Here is a 20,737-nt window from a genome sequence, read left to right as displayed (position 1 = left end):
TAGGGCAGACCTGGCACCAGTTTGGTAGCCTCTCCCATGACTGCCCTCCACTATACCACCTTTCAGAGGTACAACTCCAGAATTGGACATAATACCCCAGATGAGATTCACCAAATGCCATGTTTAGTGCCATTATCTCTTTTTTTTTTTTCTGCTGGTTATGTCTCTCTATATATATACCCCAGCACTTACTGGTTTTAGTTGCTGACTTAAGTTCTTTTTGCAATCTTCAGATTAGCAGAAGCGATTACCCAAGAACTGTGGTACACATCAATTACATATTTACCCCTTAGATTTCAGTGACCCAAATGCATAGCTAAACATTTTTTTTTGTAGTGAACCTAAGGTACCAAGCACGTTACCATTCCTCAAGCTCTCTTAGATCACTTCTTATTCTGTCTTATTTCTGTCTGTTCCCTCTGTGGTGTTCACACCGTCATCTGCAAAACTCAAACCTTCCTTAATAACCTCTCTGTAATATCACATATTAACATATAAAACAAAACTAGCCCCAGGATTGATCTGATGCACCATATAGGTTACTCCTTTTACAATTTACCATTATTCTCTGGCAACCAATGGCTAACCCAGTCAGACACCTTGGGGTGTACCCCTAGCCTGCTCAGTTTGTTTCAGCCTCCAATGTGGGACAGTATCAAATGCTTTACTACAATCCAAATACAGGAAGCCCTCAAACGTAAGTCACAATTGTTTCCTGAAATTAGTGTCTCAAGTCAAAACTTATTTTTCCATAGGAAACAGTTATACATATGACTTGATCCCAAAACAAGGCTGTGACACTACTTTCAAGTAAAAACAGAATGTTTTCACCATACACAGTAATATTGAAAATATAAGAGGAGAGAGAAAGAGAAAAAAAAAAGAGCTTACACAGTTGCTGACATTTTCTCAATCTTCTCTTCTGGATTTCTTCTGTACTTTGACGTTTCAGGAGAAAAGGTCTTTTTCTGGGTACCAGCAGGGCTTTTACAACTCAGCCACACAATGAGGAGGGGTGGTACAAAAAACCTCGTCACTCAAACAACTCTCAAAAATCTGAACTTAACCACTAGGTGAGGAGTCCTCTCACTGGCTGGAAAGGATTAACCAGGTCTTCTCCCTCCTGCCCGATGGTGATGGGGGTTGCCTCACCGGCAGGAACAGGATTCACCCAAACAAAATCCTGAAATCTCTTCTTACTAAAGTCCTTTCTACTTTCAGGAAGGAATAGTCTTTATCAGGCAGGGGGTGCACTGGAAAAAGAGCAATCTCCCAATCAAAAACCAGAAGAGGGGTAATACAGTTCCTCCCTCAACAAAACCCAAACTGACCACACTCAGGAAGGCTCTAACCCCCCCCCCCAAACTCCTCTTCTGGACAAGGACTGAACCATTGCAGGCATCCTCAGGGGAAGGTGCTGCAAGAAATAGTCTGTCCCTCCTAGCTGTTACCTACCAGGCAGAGATCTAGGGCCAGTGGTGGAAGACCAAGGGTCCCCCCCACACACACACATGCAATTCAGACACTCACACTAGTCTGCTACATAAGAAGGGAACCTATGGTATAGTCACACAGGGGTCAAAAGACAAACTACCTCTTCGTCAAAGTAATGCAAAATATACACAAGAAGAGGACCTATTCAACAAATAAATTCATTTCCTTCCCGGCGACCGTGAGATAGGAGGGAGGGCCTGCGCGATCGGCGCCGAGGACCCACCGGGGTAAGGCCTAGCAATTTGCACTCCTACCCCAAGCAGGTCCTCTCGCCGACCACGAGGCCAGCCGGGCCTTACGACCTCGCCCGCAGCCGGATCGCCGTCCTCTTCGGGCCTTCGCCCCGCCTCCACCGGACCCCGACCAATCGCACGAAGGGACAGCCGGGACAGACGGCCTATCAAGGCAGCCCTCGCTCGGCTTTAAAAAAAACACACCAAGCTAGGCGTCACGCGCCGAAGGAGCGCGACAAAGGGGCCTGCCCCTTTGTCTCGCCCCTTCGGCTCAGCCCCAAGGAATACACGATCCTTGTCCACAGATGACTCTATAACTAGCCAACGGCTATGGACAAACGGAGTTTCCGGACCGGACAAAGCCATCACGCACCAACCCCTGCCAATCACCTCAACTAATCCATTCCAGCCACAATACAGCACCCTTTACTAACCCCCAGCGTCCATCAAAAACAAATCAGCATTCAATCCAGCCCTCACAGCATCCACTCCAGCAATTCCAGCATCCACTCCAGCAGTTCCAGCTTCCACTCCAGCAGTTCCAGCATCCATCCTAGCAGACTCTGAACGTACCCAGTGTTATCCGGCGACCGGGTACGTACCCAGTTACAGACGTACCCCTATTCATAACCCTAGCAAATCAACATACAATGATACACAGCTACTCCATCCCCATACTCAAAAGAAAACCCAGAAATAACTCTCCACCAGACCCCATTCAGACACCCAGACAACAAAGACTCATCAACATCATGACATCTCCCATTACACAACTTCTAGGCCTCTCATTATTCACTTTAACCTTATTCAATGCACAGTCACTTTCCAAAAAAATGCACCTTCTCAATGATTACCTTATTGACAACAACCCTGACATATGTGCAATAACAGAAACCTGGTTAAAACCCACTGACATATCATTAATAAACCAACTTCCAACACAATCCTTCGACCTTTTCTCAATACCTAGACCGAAAAAGAAAGGAGGAGGAATTCTACTTGCTGCAAAAAAACAATTGGGCATATCCCTACAACTATCATACTCCACTTCAAACTAGAATGCTCCATATTCAAATCTCAACATCTACAAATATTCCTCATCTACGCCACACCAGGAACTCTAGAGGCTAACCCCTCCCCTCTAATAGAGATGATAGCCAAACACTTAAATTCAGACAAACCAACCATCATATTGGGAGACTTCAACATTCACGTGGACTCCATCCCTCAATCCACTAACTGCGAAACCTTCCTCACCTCCCTCAGTCACCTTGGATTCTCACAAATAATCAACGGGCCCACTCACAAAGCAGGTCATACATTAGACCTCATATTTATCAACGAGAGCTGGTCCATCCATACCAATCCCACCTGCACGCCAATCCCCTGGTCAGACCACCAGATCATAGACACAACCCTCAAAATGAAAAACACACCACCTACAAACATCTCCAAAACCATCATTCATTTCAGGAAACCATGCTCACTGGAGTTACTCACCGAACAATGCTCTAAAGATCTCAAACAAATAGACCTCTCAGACGCCAACACAGCCACCTCTTCATGGATCAAACTCACGAACAAAATAGCGGACCAACTCTGCCCAACCTCCTCAAAAACAATCCAACCGGCAAGAGACAACAGAAAACCGAGGTTCACCCCGGAACTCAAAGCCCTAAAACAAAAACTACGAAACAAAGAACAAAGCTGGAGAAACAACCCCTCACCCACATCCAGACTGGACTACAAAGCCACCCTCAACACCTACAGAAACGCCATACACAAAACAAAAAAGGACTTCTATGCAAAAAGAATTCATAACTTCATCTTCGACTCTAAAGCTTTATTCTCTTACATTTCATCCCTCACCAAACCAACGCCACCTTCCATTCCAGACCAACTAGCACTCAGCAAAGCCAACGAATTAGCCACTTACTTCAAGACAAAAATCTCAAACCTTACTAGCTCACTTACAACCCATCAAACCCTTCCAACACCTCACAGCACATACCTACCCACGCTGAATTCTAGTCTAGAGACATTCGAGCCCACATCAGCCATGGAGATCGAAAATCTACTTAAAAAAATTAAACCATCTTCACATCCCTCGGACCCACTCCCTACTAATCTGCTCACCGCCATCCCTAGCACCGTCGCAAAACCTATTGCGGAAATCATCAATACCTCTCTAGCCATGGGCACAGTTCCTAATCAACTAAAACTTGCAATCCTCAAACCCCTACTGAAAAAACCAACTGCATCACCCACGGACCCAGCCAACTTCAGACCCATTGCAAACCTGCCCCTGATCTCCAAACTCATGGAAAAAGCCGTAAATAAACAACTTTCCGAATATCTCGAGGAGCACAACATTCTTTCCCCTGCACAATACGGTTTTCGTAAATCACTAAGCACAGAGTCCCTTTTGCTTTCTCTCACTGATAATTTACTTTTGAACCTGGAGAAAAAACAGTCATTCTTACTGGTCCTGTTAGACCTATCATCAGCGTTCGACACGGTAAATCACTCACAACTACTAGAACAATTATCAAACATAGGAATCAAAGGCACAGCTCTCAGTTGGTTCAAATCGTTCCTATCAAACAGGTTTTACAAGGTCAGAATTAACAACAAGGAATCTGACCCCATCCTATCAGACCAAGGTGTACCACAAGGTTCATCCCTCTCTCCCACCCTGTTCAACATTTACCTCCTCCCCCTCTGCCATCTCCTATCACAACTCAAGCTTACTCATTACCTCTATGCAGATGACATCCAGATCATCATCCCCATCACAGAATCAATTCAAAAAACCTTCGACTACTGGGAGAATTGTCTTCAACCAATTAAACATCTACTCTCCAGCCTGAACCTGATTCTAAACTCCAGCAAAACAGAGTTGCTACTGATTTCTCACAAACCAAACACCCACGTACCCAGCCTGGCACAAAACATGGAGCTCTCTGCAGACGTCAGGAATCTAGGAGCATGGCTTGACAACCAACTTAACCTAAAAAAATTCATTAACACAACCACCAGGGATTGCTTCTTTAAACTACAGGTCCTAAAGAAACTAAAGCCACTCCTTCACTTCAATGACTTTCGCCTCGTTCTTCAATCCATTATTTTTTCGAAACTTGATTACTGCAACTCAATCTTACTTGGCCTCCCCTCTAACAGCATCAAAACCCCTACAGATGGTACAAAATGCCGCAGCCAGAATCCTAACTAACACTAACAGAAGAAACCATATTACCCCCATCTTGAGCAACCTCCACTGGCTACCCATTAAACAGAGAATCCTATATAAACCTTAACCATCATTCACAAAGCAATCCATAACGCCGCACCCTATATCTCTACAAATTCAACTTCGGCCACACTTATCTTCTAGACCCATCAGAAACGCCTACAAAGGCACATTAGTCGCAGCTCCTGCCAAATCAACACTAAGAAAAAGAGCTCTCTCCACTGCAGGACCACACCAATGGAATGCGCTCCCACCAGACCTACGACTCGAACCCAATCTACCAGAATTCAAAAAAAGGTTAAAAACCTGGCTCTTCAGGCAAGCATTCCAATTCCCAGAGTGTAACTAAGCACCTCCTCCTGACTTTCAGATCCAACCATTGTAGGGTGTCACGAATTGCTTGACACTTAATTTCTTACACGTAATTTCTTACACGTACTTGCTTGACACTTGCTTGACACTTAATTTCTTACACTTAATTTCTTACATGTACTTGCTTAGTCGCAATGCCTATTTAACAGTCATTTAATAGAGGACATATTATATAACCGTTTACTGCAGTCGTTATACGCTACTAAAGTCCATTGTAAAAAGGGGAACACACACATACCATTCAAAACACGAACAAGGTTATTTATTATTTGTTAAATATTATTGATACTCTCATTGTTCCTTGTAATAATGTTAATGTTCACTGGTTGATTGTTATTGTTCAATGTTCTATGTAAAAAACCCCGGTCTAACCTCCCAGACCAGGGCAACCTTTTTGTTACATGTAAACCGGATTGATTTGTATTGCATACAGGAATTCCGGTATATAAAAATTAAAAATAAATAAATAAATAAATAGGTTTTAATGTTAGATAGGTTATTGGTACATAAGGGGGGAAGGCAGGCACAAGGGTCAGAAAGAAGATTTCACAATACTACAGTCTGCATATGACAAAGCCATGTTTGGCTTGGTCAAATTCCTCTGCTTTTCTCTCTTACTTCATTCCTCTTGGTATTTCTGTGATATCTAATTTTGGAATCCTCATTTAAATGTTTCCCCCTCTCTCATTCTTTCCTTTTCCATGAACACCACCTTAGTGGAAGCTGGGTTTGAACGTGCTGACATGTGGAGGGGCTGGAGGTACATGCACTGACACCATCACCCAGCATCATAAGTCTGGGGTAGGGTGATAAAACAATAGAGACATAAGTGTGGGACTTCGCAACTTGGAACATGTAAGCACAAGGACTTCCTGTATATTTAGGGTTGACCTAATGTCAAGTGGCAACATGCAAAGGACCTAAGCTTGATTTCCGGGTCAGGTCAATTGTTTAATTGCTCAAGGCATGTTCTAATCAGCAGCAATTTTTTTTTGCCATTCAAGGAGTGCTTTTTCCTGGACAGGACAGCACAACACTGGTGGGCTGCAAGGAACAAGGGGTGGTAGCCCAGATTGCCCGAGATATAATTTAATCAATATGAAATGATGAGCTGGGATGGCTATAAGCAAATAATATCTCCAGACTGCAGATCACAATTTAGTGGCTAGAAAAATCCTGGGTACCAGATCAACTGTAAATTCGAAAATTAGTCCAGGCCCAAGAGAAGAATCTGGCACTGATGCTGGCCTGAACCTGAGAAAGACACGGTAAGACTGGAAGCAATGAAAGGGGAAAATGTGTAAAAAGAAAAAACAAGCACATAAAAAAATCTCTTAGAATAAAAATGGTTTCCCCTGGTTTCTAAAAAAATTTTGGCTGTTGACCAAGTTTTCACCATCAGCTGCCACATGAACATTAAATTATAATCCATCAAATAAAGACATAAGCTGTTTTTGCAGTGACAACAACTAAAAAATCCCAACACTCCCTTACTAATAGCTATAGTGATTTCAGTTTTGTTTCCACTACACTGTTAGGAAGAGAGACATCATACATCTTTGACATTTTCCTGTTTTTCAACTTCTGGTTACTACTGTTAGGTTTTCTGAATTAGTTTATTTTTCTACAGGGTATTTCTTTGGTGTGTTTCCACTATACTGCTGTGCCTTTCCTAAATGACATCGTAGCTAATTAACAAACAAGCTTCCTACAGAAGTTTGGGTTTTTTTGCATTTCTATTATAGAAGCAAAATATCCCAAAGTTTCTCAGATTTCATTCCAGGTGTTGTACTTTTTTCCCTCCAGATCCTCACCTCTCTAGTTTCTATAGGAAAATTGGTTCTTACCTGCTATTTTCGTTCCTGTAGTACCATGGATCAGCCCAGACTCCTGCGTTTTGCCTCCCCTCCAGCAGATGGAGACAAGTTTTGACTGACCTGCCCTATATCCTGAGGTACCATCTGCAGTCTGTCAGTACTGAACTGTGCCCAAGCCAGATGAATAAAAACTTTAGTAAAAAAAACAGTAACTATAAATAATTTTGCTCCCCCAAATGAGCAGAGGGATGTAAAACATGCAAACTCAAAAGCCTTGCCCACCCTAAGTGGGATTGGAACCTAAGCCATACTGATTCTTCAGAGCAAACAAAATAACTGGTCGAGCAGACTCTCCAATTTCCCTTTTCCCAAACTGGGTGGGACTCTGGACTGATCCGTGGTACTACAGGAACGAAAATTAGCAGGTAAGAACCACATTTTCCTTTCCCTGTATGTAACCGGATCAGTCCAGACTCCTGGGATGTACCAAAGCTTCCCTACACCGGGTGGGACCCTTAGAGTCCCGCTCACAGCACACTCTCGCCAAAGCCCCTTGGTTCTGGGGCTTGGACATCCAGACGTTAGTGCCTGGCAAACGGGTGCAAAGACTTCCAAGGAGCCACCCTACAGATCTCATGTGGCGAAACCTGTTGAAACTCAGCCAAAGAGGCCACTTGCGACTGGGTAGAATGAGAAGAAAGCCCACTGGCATCGGCCGACCTTTAGCAATGTACACAGAGCTGAAAGCCTCCTTCAACCACTGAGCAATAGTGGCCCTAGAAGCCTTATGCCCTCTCCTGGGGCCACTCCACAGCACAAAAAGATGATCCAACAGGCAGAAACTGTTGGTAATCTCCAAATAACGTAACAGGGCCCACCTCACGTCCAATCTCCGCAAATCTCTGAACTGAGGAGTGGAAGAATCCGAACTCGGGAAGGAAGAGAGCTCCACAGACTGATTCAAATGAAAGGATGACACCACTATAGGCAGAAAGGAGGGAACCCATTCTCAAGGACACTCCTGTATCAGTAATCCTCAAAAAAGGTTCCCTACAGGATAAGGCCTGACGCTCCGATACCCACTGAGCTGAGGATATAGCTACCAGAAAAATCACTTTCAAAAGAAAATTATTACTCACCTGCTAATTTTCGTTCCTGTAGTACCATGGATCAGTCCAGACCGTGGGTTATGTCCCCAATCCAGCAGATGGAGTCAGCCAAAGCTTTGAGGGGGCGTCACCATAAGTAGAACTACCCCCTCTGCAGGAGTTCAGTATCGAGTATATCAAAGCCCGAGTAGAAAAACCCGAACCCCCTCATTGAATCAAGTTTATAGAAAATTGGCAACAACCAGCCATGGAACTGTAACAACAGACTAACAATGGGCGTCCTACAACGTGTAGGAGGCTGCAGAGACAACAATTCAACTTGTGAGGCGCTGGGACAACAGTGAAAAACTGACAAGTGGTGAAGTACAGATACCCTTACCGTTCCCACGAGCAAGGTGAAGCAGGAGTAGAAACCCAAGAGCGGTGGGCGTCTGGACTGATCCATGGTACTACAGGAACGAAAATTAGCAGGTGAGTAATAATTTTCTTTTCCCTGTACGTACCTGGATCAGTCCAGACCGTGGGATGTACCCAAGCTTCCCTAAATCGGGTGGGGTCCTGCGAGGCCTGCTCGGAGAACCTGTTCACCAAAATGTCCCGTGACTGAAGAGGCGAGGTGTAGGCGGTAATGCCTCGCGAACGTGTGCAACGACTTCCAGGTAGCCGCCCGACAGATCTCCTGGGATGAGACCGAGCGAACCTCCGCCCAGGAGGCCGCCTGAGACCTTGTAGAATGCGCTACAATGCCAGGCGGAGGCGTCCGCCCCGCCCCAACATAGGAAGCGGCAATACCCGCCTTCAGCCATCTCGCAATGGTTGTCTTGGAGGCCTGGGAGCCTTTCTTCGGACCGGACCAAAGGACAAACAGATGGTCGGAAGTCCGGAACTCGTTGGTAGCCTCCAGATATATACGCAGCGTGCGTTGAACATCCAAGAGTCGGAGAGCCTTCGGCTCGTAGGCGGAGAAGGACGGCAACTCCACCGTCTGGTTCACATGAAAAGCAGAGACCACCTTCGGTAGGAAGGAAGGAACGGTGCGGATCGAGACCCCAGAGTCGGAGAACCGGAGGTAGGGTTCCCTGCACGACAGCGCTTGTAGCTCTGATATACGCCGAGCGGAACAGATCGCCACCAGAAATACCGCCTTGAGAGTGAGATCCTTGAGTGTCGCAGTGCGCAAAGGCTCGAACGGAGGCCCCGACAGGGCCCGCAGCACCAGGTTGAGACTCCAGGAGGGACAAGGATCCCGTAGCGGAGGCCGGAGGTGCTTGACACCCTTGAGGAACCGAGCAATGTCCGTGTGCTGCAAGAGAGAACCTCCATCACGCAACAACGAACCAAGAGCGGCAACTTGGACTCTCACCGAGTTGTAGGCTAGTCCCTTGTCCACCCCGTCTTGCAGGAACTGAAGGATCTGAGGGACCGAAGCCGTCGTGGGGCTGGTGTCCTGGCTGGCGCACCACAGCTCGAACACCTTCCAGACGCGAACGTAGGCCACCGACGTGGACGTCTTGCGCGCCCGCAACGTGGATATTACCGCCTCCGGGTAGCCCCTGCGCCGGAGGCGTCGCCTCTCAAAAGCCAGGCCGCAAGACAGAAGAGTTCTGCCTGCTCGAAAAATACCGGGCCCTGGTGTAAGAGGAAGGGGAGGTGCCCCAGCCTGATCGGGCCGTCGACCACCAGCTGCAGCAGGTCCGCGAACCAGGGTCGCCTGGGCCATTCCGGGACGTCGAAGATCACAGCCCCCGGATGCCCTTCTATTCTGCGGAGCATCCGTCCCACTAGGGGCCACGGCGGAAATGCGTAGAGCAGCAGATGTGCCGGCCATGGGAGTGCCAGGGCGTCCACCCCCTCCACACCGCGTTCTCTTCGCCGGCTGAAGAAGCGGGGAGCCTTGGCGTTTAGAGCGGATGCCATCAGATCTAGGTGGTGGGCCCCCCACCGATGGACGAGGAGCTGCATCGCCTCGTCGGACAGAGACCACTCCCCGGGATCCAGCCGTTGGCGACTGAGGAAGTCCGCTTGAACATTGTCCACTCCGGCGATGTGTGACGCTGCCAGCCGGACGAGATGACGCTCCGCCCATTGCATGAGCAGCGCTGCTTCCAGCGCGACCTGTGGGCTGCGCGTGCCTCCTTGGCGATTGATGTAGGCCACGGTGGTCGCGTTGTCCGATAGCACTCTGACTTCCCGGTTTCGAAGGAGCGGGAGAAAGTGCCGCAGGGCGAGCCTGACCGCCCTGGTCTCCAGACGGTTGATGGACCACGTCGCCTCCACCGCCGACCACGTTCCTTGCATGGCGCTGCGATCGCAGACCGCGCCCCAGCCCGCTAGACTGGCATCGGTGGTTACCACCACCCAATCCGGTAAGTCGAGGGACACGCCTCGGGCTAGGTTCGCCGGATCCAACCACCAGTCCAGACTGTCCCTGGCCTTCTGAGGAAGTGGCAGAATCATCTGGTAATCCTGCGATACCGGCTTCCAACGGCAGAGGAGCGCCCACTGTAAGGGCCGGAAATGCGCAAACGCCCAGGGGACCATATCGATGGTGGATCCCATCACCCCCAGGAGTTGCAGGTAATCCCAGGAGGTGGGTTCCAGTAACGCAGAGAATCGTCGTATGTGATCCCGCAAAGAGAGCGCTTTGTCCTGTCGCAAGAAGACCTTGCCCAGCCGGGTGTCGAAGGTCGCCCCCAAGAAATCCAAGCGCTGTGAGGGTACGAGGGAGCTCTTGGAAAAGTTCACCACCCATCCCAGGGAATGCAGGAACTGTACCACCCTGGACACGGCTGCCTGGCCTTGGGTGAACAACTTCGCGCGAATGAGCCAATCGTCTAGATAGGAATGAACCAGGATACCCTCCCTCCGGAGAGCCGCAGCCACGACTATCATGATCTTGGTGAAGGTACGTGGTGCCGTCGCCAGTCCGAACGGGAGAGCTATGAACTGGAAGTGCTGGTCCAGTATCTTGAATCGCAGAAGACGATGATGATCCGGCCGAATGGGGATGTGTAAGTAAGCCTCCGTGAGGTCCAAGGAGGCAAGGAACTCCCCCCGATGCACTGCTGTGATCACCGACCGCAGCGTTTCCATGCGAAAACGGAGCACTCGAAGGGACTTGTTGACCTCCTTGAGATCCAGAATGGGCCGAAAGGACCCGTCCTTCTTTGGCACAACGAAGTAGATTGAATAGTGGCCCAAGCCCACCTCTCCAAAGGGCACGGGCGCAATAGCGCCTATCTCCTGAAGCCTGTTCAGCGTTGACTGAACCGCTTGCCGCTTGAGGGCCGAGCCACAAGGGGAAAATACGAAACGACTGTTCGGTGGCCGGACAAATTCCAATGCGTAACCCTGCTTTACGGTGTCCAAAACCCACTGGTCTGAGGTAATCCGCGCCCACTCCCTGTAGAAAAACTTCAGCCGCCCCCCGATCCTGGGGACGGCGGAGTGGGCGCCTCTGGCATCATTGTGAGGACTTGGGGGAGGGGTTACCTGTCCCGAGAGCGGGGCGCACGGGCCTGCGGCCGCGAAAGGAGCGCGACCAGGGCTGGGACCGGGGAGCGGGCGGCCTGGAGCCCCCCGGCCTGTAGTTCCTGTAACGCCGCTGCGCTCTGGCTCTAGTCCGGGACGAAGCAAACGCCCGGGAAGGGCAATATCTATCCTCCGGGAGGCGGTGAACCGCATTTTCCCCCAGCGACTTGATGAGCTGGTCCAGATCTTCCCCAAAGAGGAACTTACCCCTGAAGGGCAGGGAGCCCAGACTAGACTTGGAAGACGTATCTGCCGCCCAGTTGCGAAGCCACAGCAGCCGCCTGGCCGCCACCACCGAGACCATAGCCCTTGCCTGGACGCGGAACAGGTCATACGAGGCATCCGCCCCGTACGCCACTGCAGCTTCTAACCTGTCCGCCTGGGCGGCCTCCGCCGCTGGCAGGTCCTGGGAGGTGAGAAGTTGTTGAACTCACAGGAGGCTTGCCCGCTGGGCGAGTGAACTGCACATTGCTGCTCTCATACCCAGCGCGGAGACCTCGAAGACTCTTTTCAGGAAGATCTCCAATTTGCGATCTTGCGTATCCCGCAAGGCCGTGCCCCCTGTCACCGGTATTGTCGTCCTCTTTGTGACCGCCGAGACTGCGGAGTCAACTCTCGGAACCTTGATGAGATCCAGGAAGTCTTGTGGTAGCGGGTACAGCCGTTCCATGGCACGACCCACCTTCAGAGATGCTTCGGGGGTATCCCATTCCCTCGTGAGGAGCTGCAGGAACGAGTCGTGAATGGGAAAAGCCCGCGCCCTCGGGCGCAGGGCCGCCAGGACCGGATCTCCTTTCTTCGAGGATGTGACCACCGCCGGCGCTACTGGAGCAGGCGGGTCAGGCGGCGGATCCAGATCCAGCTCCTGAATGATGCGTGGAATGAGCTCGTCCAGCTCTTCCCTCTGGAAGAGGCGCAGCGTACGCGGGTCGTCCCCCTCCGTCGTGGCGTCCCCTTGCCCCAGATCCATGACGTCCGGATCAGTGTCCACTGGGTCCGGCGCCGCTCCCCCTGTCGCTGGCGAAACCCGAGCACGTGCGGGAAGGCGCGGGGCCCCCGCTCCCGCCGCAACGGGGGGGGCCTGAGCCGCAGGCGAGGTCCGGCATGTCTTGGCAGGGGGGGGGGTCCACCGGTGCATCCAGACCCTGCAGGTATGCCGTGTGCATAAGCAGGACAAACTCCGGGGAAAACCCCGGTCTCGCCGCGGGGGCTCTGGAGGGGGGCACGTCTGCGCTCTCCCGCCCCTGCGGGCCTTGCTCCGGCAGCAAGGTCGGGGGCGAATCCGGCTCCGACTCCCTGTCAGTCGACCTCTCCTGAGATACTTCGGGGCGCCGAGTGTTCAAGATGGCCGCCGTTCCCGCCAGGCCTGGGGGAGGGGCCCGCCCCCGGCGCCCGGGCAGAGGAGCGAGAAAAGAGAAATCGGCGACGGGCTGTGAGGTGCCTTCCCCCCCGGGAAGGCACCGGGCACAGATGCCCTCCCTGGAGATGCGGGACCCCGGTTCGCCGCAAGCCGCGCAGCGCGTCGGCCGCGGCATCGTATCGCCGAAAAAACCGCGAAAAACTAAAGTTCACAAAAAGAATAAAAAAGTGAGGCTCGGGGTCCCGCGAGTCGAAACGCCGCCGCCGCGGGGGGGCCCGATGGCCTGCACTGCCCGCCGACGTGAGGAGTAAGACGGCGCGGGGGGGCCCTCCTGGCCGCACTACCCGCCAAAAACAAAAGCCTGCCTGCCTTCTCGAGCCGCCCACGAGGCGCTCAAGATGGCCGCTGTCAGTGTGGCAAGCGCGGAGAGGCCGGTGCTGCCGGCCTCCGCGAGGTACCAGGGGTTTTTGGGGAGCTGAAAGGCAAAAGAAACACCAACTTACCCCGTCTGTAGAATAGAAAAGAGAAGACACAAACAGAGGGTAAGCCACGCCTCCCCAAAGCTGAACCCCTCAATTAGTTAATTAACCCAATCAAATATTTTTTTTTTTTTTTTTTAAAGAAACTTGATTCAAACCTGATTCAAAATAAATAGGCAATAGCCCAAGAAAAATCAGTCAAAGACAAAGTTAAAAGCTTATGCTGAATTGGGAGCACTCCAAATTCCCTACTCGCATCTGCTGGAGTCAGAAGATACTGAACTCCTGCAGAGGGGGTAGTTCTACTTATGGTGACGCCCCCTCAAAGCTTTGGCTGACTCCATCTGCTGGATTGGGGACATAACCCACGGTCTGGACTGATCCAGGTACGTACAGGGAACGTAAGATCCTTTAGCGTAGCGAGCTTCAAAGGCTCAAATGATGACGCACACATGGCCTTCAAAACCAGGTTGAGACTCCAGGAAGGACAAGGAGTCCGGACAGGATGACATAAATGCTTTGCCCCTCGAAGAAAACGCATGACATCCGGATGCGCAGCCAAGCGAACTCTGCGCACTCTGCCACGAAGGCAACCCAGGGCCGCTACCTGAACTCTCAGGGAATTAAAGGATAAACCTTTAATCGGACCATCCTATAAAAAGACCAAAGACATGACTCACGGAGGCACGGGTGGGATCCACCTGTGTTCCACACACCAAGACTCAAAAACACCCCTCACCCTGACATATGCCAGGGAAGTAGAGGTTTTCCTGGACTGCAAGAGAGTAGCAATCATTGCATCCGAATAACCCTTATTCCTTGGCTGCTCCCTCTCGAAAGTCAAGCTGCTAGACAAAAGCGATCTACCCCTTCCAAACAAATGGGGCTTTGACAGAAGAGATTTGGCAGGAGCTGAAAGCGTGAGGGGCCGCCCACCGCTAAATTAACAAGGTCCACAAACCACGGCCGCCTTGGCCATTCTGGTACTATAAGAATTACGTCCCTTCAAGGGGCCTCTACGCAACACAACACCTTGGCGATTAGCGGTCACGGTGGAAACACATCCAGGAAAACATCCGACGGCCAAGGGAGGACTAGAGCGCCCACCCCCTCCGCTCCTGTCTCCTGATGCCAACTGAAGACCTTGTGGCCTTGGCATTGTGGAAAGTCGCCATTAAGTCCAAGTAGGGCAGACTCCACTTGCTGCATATGAGGTGAAAGGCTTCCTCTGAAAGTTCTCACTCTGAGTACCAGCTTAGGAAATCTGCTTGAGCGTTGTCCATGCCAGCAATGTGGGAGGCTGCGATACTCTCCAGATGCAGTTCCGCCCAGCTGATCAACTCCCAGGCCTCAAAGGCTACCACCTGGCTCTTGGTACCTCCTTGGCTGTTTATGCAGGCCACTGCTGTCGCATTGTCTGACAGGATCCGAACTGACCTCCCTTTCACCAGAGGGAGGAGAGCATGTAGAGCCATCCGTACCGCCCTGGTCTCTAACCTGAATCGACCACGATGCCTCCTCCACTGACTACCGTCCCTGCCCTGAATGGTCCTGACAGACTGCTCCCCACCCAGAAAGGCTGGCATCCATAGTTACGACTGTCCAGGTGGGAAACTCCAAGTCCACCCCCACCCCCCCGGCACAACTTGTCCGGGAGGAGCCACCAAGAGAGGCTGGAACGTGCAGATTCCGTGAGAGGAAGAGGCAGGTAAAACAGGATAACAAAGTGGACTGTAGAGGTCTCATATGAGCAAAGGCTCATGGAACCAGCTCCAAGGTGAAAGTCATTGACCCAAAGACCTGCAAATAATCCCAGACGCTGGGTAAATGTTTGTCCAACAACGAGCACACTTGAGCCCGCAACTTGGAGGTCCAGTCCTCTGTGAGAAAAACCTAGACCAAATGCATGTCAAAAAGCACCCCCGAAACTCTAAGGTCTGAGAGGGGACTAGGCGACTCTTGGCCAAATTAATTATCCACCCTAGGGACCTCAAGAGCTGGAGGACTTGATTCACCGCCATCCAACAGAGAGATTCTGAATTCGCTTGGATCAGCCAATCGTCCAAGCAAGGATGAACCAAGACTCCCTCCTTCTGGAGCACTGCCGCCACCACTCCCATCACCTTGGTAAATGTCCTGGGAGCCATCGCGAGTCCGAAGGGCAGGACGCAAAACTGGAAATGCTTCTCCAGAATCATGAACCTCAGGTATTTCTGGTGGTCGGGGCAGATCCTTATGTGTAGGTATGCCTCCGTTAGGTCCAGCGAGGCGAGGAACTCCTCTTTGTGGACTGAAGCAATCACCGGAGCGTTTCCATGCGAAAATGAGGAACCCTGAGAGAGGTGTTGACCTTCTTCAAGTCGAGAATGGGCTGGAATGTGCCTACCTTCTTGGGCACTATGAAGTAAATGGAGCAGCGACCTGCTCCCCGCTCTTCTGGGGGCACTGGCACGATGGCCCCTAATTTGCTGAGGCGACAGATGGTGTCTCGCACAGCTAACCATTTTTGCTCGTAAGAGCATGGGGAGACCAGAAACCGATCTCGGAGCAAACAAGCAAATTCTAAAGCATAGCCTTGTCTTACAATGCTGAGAAACCATTGGTCCAGGGTGATTTTGGTCCACTCCTTGTAGAACAGAGCCAAGCGATCCCCTATTGCTGGGATTGAGGCGTGAACCAGCCTCGCCTCATTGGGAAGACTTGGTTCCACCCGACCCTTGGGAGAAACCGTCTCTGCCTGAACGTTGGTCACGAAAGGACTGGATCCAAGACTGTTGCCTGCCCGAGACCTGCCTAGAGGAGGAGCCCGACTACCTGGACACTCGAAACCTCCAATTCCCCTGGAAATGGGAACAAGAGGGAAAAGGATTCTTTGGCTTATCCTCCGGCAGCTTGTAGACCTTATTTTCCCCTCAGAGATTTAATCAAATCCTCCAACTCCTTGCCAAAGAGTAGCCTGCCCTTAAACGGCAAGGAGCTCAGATGTGCCTTGGAAAGGAAGTCTGCCGACCAGTTCCTCAACCAGAGGCGGCGGCGAGTGGAGACAGCCGACATCATTGACGGGGCTGAAGTCCGGAGCAGATCATACTGTGCATCCACACTGTAGGCTACCACAGCCTCCAGCCATTTGGCCTGCAGGGCATCAGAGCCTGACAAGGACTTTTTCATCTGCAAGTACTGTACCCAATGAAGACCGAATCTCAACATAAAGCTGCTACACATAGCAGCCCTCGCCCTCAGAGTCGCAACCTCAAATATCTTCTTCAGATGAACTTCCAGCTTCCTATCCTGGAGGGCCTTGAGAGCCATCGCACCTGTGACCGGAATGGTCATTTTTTTGGTAGCTGCGGACACCGCAGCATCCACCTTAGGAATCCTAAGAAGGTCAAGTGCCTCTTCTGGCAATGGGTACAACTTGTCCATTGCCTGGTGTCTGGAGTGTCTGACTCTCGAAACAGCAGGGGACTGACATATATAAAAAGGAAAAGACCTGGATAGACCCCGAAGGCCCATCATGACTGGATTCATGGCCCCTCAGCTCAGTACCCTCCTGAGGGGCCTCAATGCCCAGCTCCTCCAGAACTGCGGGAATAAGAGGGCCCAATTCCTCCTTGCAGAACAAACGAACCACTTTGGGGTCATCCCCTTCGACCATCAGGGCCCCCACAACAACAGCTGATCCAGGTCCTGGTTGACAAGGTTGGGGTTCACTCCTTGAGGATCAAACCCCTGTTGGTCACCTGGCCCCGAAGAAATGGAAGTGGAGTTGTCCCCGGGCTGCGCAGCCATGGATCGGAGGGGATGCTGGTCCTTGTGGTGCCCTCCTTCTCCGGGACCCTGGGGTGCTTAGGAGCTGAGACCCCCTCCTTTTCAGGGGTCCGGTGCTTCTTAGAGGCTTTAGGGGAAGCTCTTATCCCAGTCTTTCCTTGCTGCTTTCCTGGCTTTAAAAGCCTTATGCAGCAACAGAACAAATTCAGAAGAAAAGGATGATGAGAAATCTGAGCCGCCCCCCCCCGGGCCTCCTTGGAGGAAGAGACCGGATTCCCAGTGATTCCACCCCCCCCCCCCCCCCGAGGCTGCAGGCTGTGGGGATGGGAATCCCCCTCCCTCTCCACGTTGAAAGTCAAAATGGCTTGCATTCCCACGCTGAGCGGGAACGGGTCTGCTGCAGACTGCTGGGAGGAGCCCCGGGCCAGAACAAGCCTCCCAGGCTCCTGGCGGACAACAGCCATATTCCCCGAAGGCTTCCCCGATGTGCCCTCCCCTCTGGGGAGGCACCGGAAACAAAGACTGGCTCGTGAAAGCCTTCCATGCGCTTCCTCGGATGCACCACAGGCCGCACCACGAGGCATCGGGGAATGGGAGCCGACCGCGGGAAACGATCAAAGAAAGCCCCAGCGGCGGGGGAGTGGGGAGAGAGCCAAAGGAGAAGCAATCTCAGCGTCTACCTTACCGAGCTGCCACAATTCAGAGACCTTGCCGATTCTTTTTTTTTTTTTTTTAAACTTTGTAAAAAACGAAAACAAACCAGGCTCCAAAGGATTCCCCTGGTCACCCACCAGGGAGAGTTAGCTGGGACCCCCAGTATCACCCTGGGCACAGAGCTTACAGGGTCCCCGACCCTGTGCTTGCCTGCCTCTCAGATATATTAAAAAAAAAAAAAAAAAAAAGCCACCATCTCAGACTGCAGGATTTTGCACCTCCACCATCTGCTGGAGTCAGAGAAATACTGACAGACTGCAGGTGGCATCTCAGTCAAAACTTCTCTGTCTCCATCTGCTGGAAGGGAGGCAAAACCTAGGAGTCTGGACTGATCTGGGTACGTACAGGGAATGTGCTTTTCTTCAAAAACACTGTACAATGAACTAAAAGAGACATGCAAATGAGAGGGAATAGTTTTGTTGGGTCTGAGTAACATTATTCCTGTAGGAAGAGCCCAACGTGTCAGACTATAAAGTGCAGGATGGCATTGGACTATAAAATAGAACAACAACTTGCTTCTTACAGCAAGTGCCCTAGGGATCTGCAACATCTACATGGCCTCTGCTTAATATCACATCTGAAAGATGGTCCCCTCAGCAGCAATGTCTATCCCCTTTCAGGAAGATTACATGAAAATTCCTTTATCAGTTAGCAATGTCTTTTATTGTATTTTCAGAGGACTGATTTTCTTGTTAGGTAGAGTTTAAATGTTTTTGATTGTAATTTTTCATTACTGTTATGATCCACTTTGTTTTGGCTACTGCCAGTAAAATTAATATAAATTTGTAAATGAAAAATTGATTTTAGTACTGGCCTAAAGTCAGGAGTTCTCTTTACTGAGCTATCACCACTTCCAACAACCTTCCCAGCCAGACCTGACCCCCTACCCAGCTTTCAAGATCTCTCAGAATCCCAAACTCAGATGCTATGGTCACAGGCAGGGCAAATTATGGGCAAGAAAGAAAGCTGTTAAACAGCTCTAGTTCAAACCAACTGCAGAGAAAAGTAGGATTAGAAAAGTGTTTAGAAAACTTAGGTATCAATCAAGATGTTTTAGAAGCCAGGTAGATTTTCCTTCTCTCTCACTTTTTAGCCTATTTTCCAAAGGAAACAAAAGCTTATGGGATTGCTCTGTGTGTGAGCCCCCTAATAACTTGTGTTTGGTGTCTTTTCCACACCATATTTTCAGGAAATTTGGGGATGGGGGGCATGAGGATTCCGACAGGAGACATTTTTTCAGTTCCATGCTCTAACTACTGGACGTAGCCTAGTGGTTAGAGCAGTGGGCTATGAACCAGGAATACCATGCTTTGTCACTTTACCATCCTTTGCCTCAGGTACAAACTTAGACTGTAAACCCACTAGGGGATAGTGAATTATCTACAGTATCTAAATGTAATCCGTTTTGAAGAGTCAAAAAGTGGAATATAAACCAAAATAAATAAATAAGTTAGTGCGTCCAGGAAAATAGGCTGCCAATCAACTTCCTCCAGCATTATTTCATTCCCTCCTTCCCAGTTTTTTAGCACACATTCCTCCTCTCCTTCCAACTTGTCATGATTCTGGACTGCACAGAACAGCAGGCAGCTCTGGGCTGCAGTCTCTATCCCTGGACCACACCAGTGACGGCAGTGGCCACATCTCTCCCTGGGCTTCCCTGGTGATGGGATCTATAGTTTCCTTTTTCTAGGCTCCATCGGCAGCATCAGTGTCTTATTGGTCTGATAGCATAGAAAAGCAACAGGTAACCTTTGGTATGTGAGGCACCATCTCCAGGAAAGATGTAAGAGTCATCCAGCTTGGTGATGTCATACAAACAGATGCAGAGCCCAACGTTGTATACAACCTAAGAGAAATGACAGGCAAACAATCAACATTAGAAGATAACCTATAATAGTCAACCAATTCCACAGGCCTCCATGCTTCTATTTTATGCACAAATTAACAATATTATAAGAGTTACCCCTCGCACTCAGTTGTCTTTGCTACAGATTTATACTCACACCTGCACTCTACGCATGGTTTCTGGAAAAAAAAAAAAAAAAAGGTTCACCTTATTGGCCAGCTTTTTGTTTAGCTCTTCTGTAATAGAGTCATTCAGCTTTTGTTCAAACTGCCAGGGTGGGATGCGTACAGTATCCACCATCTCCACCAGCACAAACATGGCACCTTTAAATCAGCTACCTATGGGAGAAAAAGTACAGAGATTGCACAGAAATGGAAATAATACATCACAATACCAAATCTTCACCAGATCTATCCCATTTGGCTTGTGATAGACACACTGAAAATCTGCCAGCAGCTTCTTTAGGTATGCTTCCCCCTCACCTCGGCGGAGGGGGGGGGGGGTGTTTAACAGATAGCAGTTCTGAAGTGGGAAGAAGCACTGTGGTGGGAGAAGTAGCAGCCACATGTTCAGAAGGGCTTTCTTCCACTTCATTCCCTGTAGAAAGGGAAGGAATGAGAACAGGAAAGTGGAGAGAAGGATGAAGCAATAAATGAGTGAGAAAAGAAGGGAGAGCAGAAGGAATAAAAATAGAGTTGCCAACTCCAAAAAACAAAACAATTTACTGACAGTGACAAATTTTACTGCCACTTTTCTTATGCTGA

General features: G+C 50.1%; 1 protein-coding gene across 8 annotated transcripts in view; it reads right to left on the bottom strand.

Moving 5' to 3' along the window:
• POLR3H (RNA polymerase III subunit H) overlaps positions 1-20,737 on the bottom strand; it is a 155,291-nt gene that overhangs the window by 71,909 nt on the left and 62,645 nt on the right. For all 8 annotated transcript variants that reach the window (XM_029590252.1, XM_029590254.1, XM_029590255.1 and 5 more), the window contains exons 2-3: positions 20,181-20,311; positions 19,877-19,973 (exon numbers count right to left, since the gene is read on the bottom strand). In XM_029590252.1, the coding sequence (XP_029446112.1) occupies positions 19,877-19,973; positions 20,181-20,291 (208 nt within the window). In that variant the 5' untranslated portion in view covers positions 20,292-20,311. The remainder of the gene's footprint in view (positions 1-19,876; positions 19,974-20,180; positions 20,312-20,737) is intronic.

This window comes from Rhinatrema bivittatum, chromosome 2, assembly GCF_901001135.1.
Source record: "Rhinatrema bivittatum chromosome 2, aRhiBiv1.1, whole genome shotgun sequence".
Taxonomy (NCBI): Eukaryota; Metazoa; Chordata; class Amphibia; order Gymnophiona; family Rhinatrematidae; genus Rhinatrema; species Rhinatrema bivittatum.
This window is presented reverse-complemented; position numbering and strand designations above follow the sequence as displayed.